The sequence below is a fragment of the Mus caroli genome, chromosome 5 (genome assembly GCF_900094665.2).
Source record: "Mus caroli chromosome 5, CAROLI_EIJ_v1.1, whole genome shotgun sequence".
Classification (NCBI taxonomy): Eukaryota; Metazoa; Chordata; class Mammalia; order Rodentia; family Muridae; genus Mus; species Mus caroli.
In genome coordinates this window covers 131,359,154-131,365,768 of record NC_034574.1, presented here as the reverse complement: position 1 = coordinate 131,365,768, position 6,615 = coordinate 131,359,154, and the positions used below count along the sequence as shown (strand labels likewise).

General features: G+C 41.9%; 1 protein-coding gene across 2 annotated transcripts in view; it reads right to left on the bottom strand.

Moving 5' to 3' along the window:
* Positions 1–16: 16 nt before the first annotated feature.
* The window catches only part of LOC110295144 (zinc finger protein 883-like), a 28,517-nt gene continuing 21,918 nt past the window's right edge, over positions 17–6,615 (bottom strand). For both annotated transcript variants that reach the window (XM_021163619.2, XM_029476901.1), the window contains one exon: positions 17–2,566. In XM_021163619.2, the coding sequence (XP_021019278.2) occupies positions 783–2,566 (1,784 nt within the window). In that variant the 3' untranslated portion in view covers positions 17–782. The remainder of the gene's footprint in view (positions 2,567–6,615) is intronic.

Genomic DNA, 6,615 nt, shown 5'->3' with positions numbered 1-6,615 from the left:
AGAGGCAGAGGCAGAGGCAGAGGCAGGTCAGTGTCCATGAGTCTGAAGCTAACCTAGTCTACATAGGGAAATCTAGTCTCAAGAAAAAAAAAAAAAAGATAGGTGTATAACTCCATTGTCCAGGCTAGCCTTGTCTCAGTATGAGTGAGATGTAAGCAGCAACACTAAGAAAGCAGAGATGAAAAGCAAGCGCTCCTTGAAACATCTCAGCATCATTTACACTCATGGGAGTCCTTACTTGCCAGGGCACTCTCAACTCCCCTAGATTAGCGTGGCTTATCACCTGTGGGAGTTTTCTGTCAGGTGGTGGGGTCTCTCTTGTTGAAAAATTTCCCTTGTTATTGAAACTTAAATGGCAGTTATAAGTTCTCAGGCAGCTAGTGAGTTGCTTGACGGTAGGAAGTTTTTCTGCACTGTTTATGTTGGGAGGATTTATGCCTGGATACATCACCCCTGGTTACAGCTCTACTACATCCTTTATAGTCACAGGGTTTCTCACTTGTATAAATTTACTAATGTATGATGAGGTGTAACTTAAAACACAGCATCCCTGCATTTCCCATGGCTTCTCACTGGCATACTCACTGACCTATAGTGAGACATAACTCCTGTGCAAAACTTTCTTTCATACTTTTTCATTTGTAGGGTTTATTACTAGCATGGGATTTCTGATGTCGGCCAAGATGTAACAGTAGCACATTTTCCTACATGCATGGGGCTTCTCACCTGTTAAGTCCAACTAGCTTAAGAACCTTCTCCATCGTTTACATCCCTAAAGTTTCTCACCTAGATAGGGTTTGACCTTTGTGTATCTTCTGATGTCGGGTGAGGTATGACTTCCGAGAGAAAGCTTTCCCGCATTTCTTACATTCAAACGGCTTTTCAGATTGATGGATTACCTGGTGGCGAGTGAGGTACGCCTTGAGATAGAAAGTTTTCCTGCATTCTTTGCATTCATAGGCTCTCTCGCCAGTGTGAGTTGTTTCGTGCTGCATCAGTTGGGACTTACGAGAGAAAGCTTTCCTGCACTCTTTACATTCATAGGGCCTCTCCCCTGTGTGGGTTTTCTGATGCTGAATGAGGTGTGACTTGCGGGCAAATGCGTTCCCACATTCTTTACACTTATGTGGCTTCTCACCTGTATGAATCTTCTGATGTTGAGTGAGGTGTGAATTACGGGAGAAAGCTTTCCGGCATTCTTTACACTCGAAGGGCTTCTCCCCTGTGTGCGTTCTCTCATGTAGAGTGAGCTGTGACCTCAGGTAGAAAGATTTCTTACATTCATTACATTCGTAGGGTTTCTCAGGCGCGTGGATTCCCTGATGCCGGATTAGGTGGGACTTGTGACAGAAAGCTTTCCTGCATTCTTTGCATTCATGGGGTTTCTCCCCTGTGTGCATTCTCTGATGTCGCGCGAGCTGTGACTTGTGGGAGAAAGTCTTCAGACAATCATTACACCTGTGAGGTTTCTCAGGAGGAGGAGGTCCGCGATGCTCCGTGGGGCTTGATACGTAGAAGTAAATTTTCATTAATTCTTTGCAGTCACTTTGCTGTTCGTCTGCGCGAGCGCTCTGATACTGAGGCAGCAGTGAATTATGGTGGAAAGCCTTGCTGCATGTTTTACCCTCACAGGCCTTCTCCTCTGTACAAAGTCTCTGGTGTTGGGTGAGGGCTGACTCATCACAGCCAGCTTCCCCATGTTCCTTAGCCTGGCAGGCTCTCTCACCGGCGTGTGATCTCTGTTGGCTGATGTGCTCTGGCTGGTGGCAGAAGGTTTTCCCAGATACTTTACATTGGTAAACTTGTTTCTCTCCGTGAAGTTCTGGATCAACTGTTTGCAGCTCGGCATCTAGGCAGAAGAATTTGATGTTTTCTTTGTGTGCTTGCGGCTCCATCCCCGCATGCGCTTCCTGATGTTTTGTAAGGTGTAATGACTTGTTAGTGATAGGCTCCTCGTAATCGCATTTATCATCATTCTCTCCCGTGTGCATATTGCCATGGTTGCTAAGTTCGGTCTTGTGCGGGAACATTTTATGACATATATTCCATCCCAAAGTTTGCTTTCTTAACTGAGTCATATATTGGGCAGGAATTGTTACCTCGTTAAAGGACTTATCATAGTTATTGCATGTCCTAGAGGTTTCCTGAACATAAAACATCTCAGGTGTTAATATTGCTTTTGTGTGGAAGGCTTCATCTGACCCAAAGCACTGAGAACGACACTGTGAATACTGATCCTTGCTACGGTGAGTGAAATGCTTGGGATATGAGAGAACTTCCTGAATTCTATTCAGATCATGAGGTACTTCTGTACTCTGCCTCTCGCCAGCCTCAGTAGGCAAAGGTACATCTAGCAGTGGATTAACAAGCTCCTGAAAGAACACTCTAGAACAGACTTCATTCTTCAGAGACATATTTGAAATGCAGTTGGAGTCCACATGGTATGTGTTTTCTACTTCAACCTTATCTTCATCTGATGTATTTTTCTTGATGATTTTGACTTGCCTCAAATACTTCTCATGACTTTGCTGGCTTTTTTCAACTGGGGCACTCCATTTACGGACACCTAAATTGATATTTAAAATGATTAATTTAATAAGTGATATATGTTCTTAAGAGTCAACATTAAAAATCACATTTGACATTCACCGCTATTTATAGAATTTGATACCAGTCTGAGAAATTGTGTCATTTTTAATAAACATGTATCTGGGAGTGCATAAACTCTTTTGTATATCCTGATTGCGGTAGTGATGGTTACATAACTATGTACTAAGTAAAAAAGTGAATTTTGCTGTATGTAAAAATAAAGAATTGAGAGGTAGGATCCACACCTTCACACTTCATAAGTCATTAGATTCCTCTGAAATATTGCTTCTTTATTCCTCCAGGTTGGCCCCCCTCTTCTTCACCCCATAGGACACCTGCCTCTTCCAATATCATACTTCTGTGTGCCACTAGGCAACAGACTTTATATCTGGTTACTTCAGAATCTCAATCCTCTATGATGACTGCCAGACCACCCTTCTTCTCTGGGATACTGCATCTCAATACCCCCAGTCAGTCCTCTGTTTATACAGTCTTTCAGGATCCTCTAGGATTTCACTTCCCAATGCAACTAAGTAGAGCCACTCTCCTTGTCCTATAGGCCTTCTAATTTCACATCTAGGTTCCCTAGAATCTTGTGCCCCCAATCCACCAGTGGATCACATCTTACTCAAAGTAGGGCATTCGAGCAATGAGAGACACCAGGAAGCTGTGAAAGAGAGGGCTAGCAAGGGCTGTGTTGATCACTGGATGACAGTAAAGTATTCTAAAGAGACTATAAAGGACAGAACCTGTAGGCCTTAATACTAACCCTTCAGAGGAAATAAAGTCCCAACCCTCTACATATTAGTCCTCTTCTGAACAGTGCTCATACCTCCACTGAAAGAGAAAGGGATTTGAACAAAAAAAGAAAGAAAAACTCAAACAAAACAAAACAAAACACCAAGTTACTTCATGTCAGACTTGCATAGAAACAAATGTAACATGAAAATTATGACAACTTGTGCTCTCCCAACTATTAATCCCACAGTCATGACCCCAATGGAATGACCTGGAAAAATTCTCAGGCAACAAATTCAAAAGAATGATCTTAACTATGTTCAAACAATTCGAAAGAGGGATGAATATATTCCAAGAGAATAAAAACAGAGTTGAATGAAATGAGGTGATCAGTCTAAGACTTGAAAATAGAATTCAACAGAGACAGAATTTCTGAAGAAAATCCAAACTGCATCAAATACTAGAAATCAAAAGCTTAACAAGCCAAATAAAAACTTCAGTGGAAAGCCTCCTCAATAGAATAGATGATGTGGAAACCAGTGTCCAAGCTAGAAGACAAGGGAGGGGAATTATATATGTCCAGGCTAGACGACAAGGGAGGGGAATTATATTACCCAATAAAAGTCAATGATACATTAAAAACTTTGAACAGAACATGGGACACCATAAAAATAGCTAACCTTTGAATTATGGCCATAGGAAAGGAAGAATATTACAACAAAAGCATAAATATAAAATCATAAAAGAGGTGTCCCGAAATCTATAAAAAGAATACACCTATCCAGGCACAAGAGGCCTACAGAATAAACTCGACCAGAAAAGAAACACAGCTTCCCACAACATATGATAGTTAAAGCACTAAAAAGTAGAGAAAGGGTGTGGAAGCTACAAAAGAGAAAGGTCAAATCACGTATAAATGCAGGCCAACAGAATAGCAGTAGATTGTGCTGTAGAACCTTTAAACATCAGAAGCGCCTGGAAAGATGTATTCCAAGCTCTGAGAGGTTAACTGCCAACTGAGAAGAAGATTACAGGAACTTCTGACCAATAAACTAGCTCTCCAGAGGATACTGGGAAGGGAAAGGGGAGCTAGCAGAACACAGGCTGTGTGTGTGTGTGTAAAAATATTAAGTAGATAGATAGATCAGGGAGAAGAGAGGGAAGGGAGTGGATTAGCCAAAACTAAGAATATGAATAAGGCTTATGAAAATCCATTAAAGTTTGTAAAGTAGTTTAATACACACACAAACACACACACACACACACAAACACACACAAACACACACACACACACACGAGAGAGAGAGAGAGAGAGAGAGAGAGAGAGACAGAGAGACAGAGACAGAGACAGAGAGATGGAGACAGAGAGATAGAGACAGAGAAAGAGGAGTTTGATCGGAAGTACCCTCCATGTGTGGACAATACATAAGTCATGATTTATCTAATGAAATCCTCAGTCCAAGGCATGGGATACCTCCCTATGAGTTATTGGTCACTGAGACCTCAGAGGTACCCAAAACAACACAGCCTGTTGACTTGACTCTTGGTTGCCCACTATAACTAGCTGGTAGTACTCTGCTACTGCAGGCACCGCTCACTGTGGATACAGACATACAGAAGTCAACCTTGGCTGAGTAGGAGGCTCTGTCTCTGCTGGGGAGCTTACACAGTGCCAGAAAATGCTATTCAGTCTGTCAGGGGAGGAAAGGCATCAGAGGTCTCACTCAATGCTCAACCTTGCATGTTACAATACCAACCTTCCTGAGGAGATTGCCCGCAGGTACAACAGTGGTGATGGCAGCCACTTTTGCCTAGATCTGAGGCATGCTTCACTGGAAGTATTTTATGCCTACTAATATAAACCTGGCCAAAAGCCCATAACTGTAAGTATAATACATATTTTTCTTTTTAAAGATTGAAACAGTAGTGAAAAATCCAATCAAGAGAGATTCAGAATCAGATGGATTCCCTGTGGAGTTCTCCCATCTCTTTAAAGAAGATCTGACAACAGTGCCTTCCTCACACTTCTCCGTAAAGGAAGAGGAACACTACTGTTGTGGATTGCCCTGATGCTGTTTGTGTTTTGACATTAATTCTGCTTCCTCAAGAGGGGCTGCCCGAACAGGAGTGGATGATTTCATGTGAACCTTCTTCCCATTTTAACTGGTCAGATAAATAACGGCGAGAGCCTGTGATTGGGTCGTGGAAGGGAAGAGTGGGGCTGGAGGTTTTAGAGGGAGGAAGAGAGGAAGGAGGAGAGGAGACAAGGAAACGTGGGAGACAGAGGAAGACGGAGGAAGAGGGGGTGGAAGAAAGATGGAGCAGAACCACGTGGCCTGGAGAAGCCACAAGTAGCAAGGGATCTCATAGCTGGGGAATAGAGTAGTGTAGATCTGCCCAATCTAGGTGTGCATCTTATAAAAATTGTAATTGAGTTGTGTGTTCTTTGCATGGCTTTATTGGGGTTAGAGTTTTACTGCAATGCACTACACCCAACTCATCCTGAGACTAATATCCAAACCTGATAAAGATATAAGAAAATGATAGGGCAGTTTTTCCTTATGGCTGCAGATACAAACATCCACAATAATTCTTGAAAACCCAATTTGAGAGCACAGTAAGACGATTACACAGAAACTGAACACCACCACTTAAACAAACCAGACACAGACATAAAACATAAAGACAACTGCCAGCCCCTCCAAGGCCCATGGGAAGAACAGGCAATAAACAGTGGAGAATAAACTCTGAGGTTAAAAACAAAATTTAAATGAATAATGAAAAAATGAGCTAAAGGAAGGAGGGAGAGAAAGGGATATAAGAGAGAATGGAAGTTAAATAACACAGGAAAAGGCCAGGCATGGTGGCATACGCCTTTAATCCCAGCACCCGGGAGGCAGAGGCAGGCAGAACTCTGTGAGTCTGAGGGCAGCCTGGTCTGCATAGCGAGACCAGGGAAGCCAGAGCCACAATAGACAGACAAGTCTCAAAAATAAAATAAAGTAAAATAAAATGCAGACCAGAAGCAAAGCATATGTGGAAGAAAGCATATAAATTAAAAGAACGTATTTCAGAACTTAATATAAGTTAATATTGGTAAGTTTATATATTTATATTATTTTATTATATCAATTATATATAAAATATATAATATAACATTATATTATATAATATATATAAATATATAAGTTAATGCCGGGGCCTAGCAAACACAGAAGTGGATGCTCACAGTCAGCTATTGAATGGATCACAGGGCCTCCAATGGAGGAGCTAGAGAAAGTACCCAAG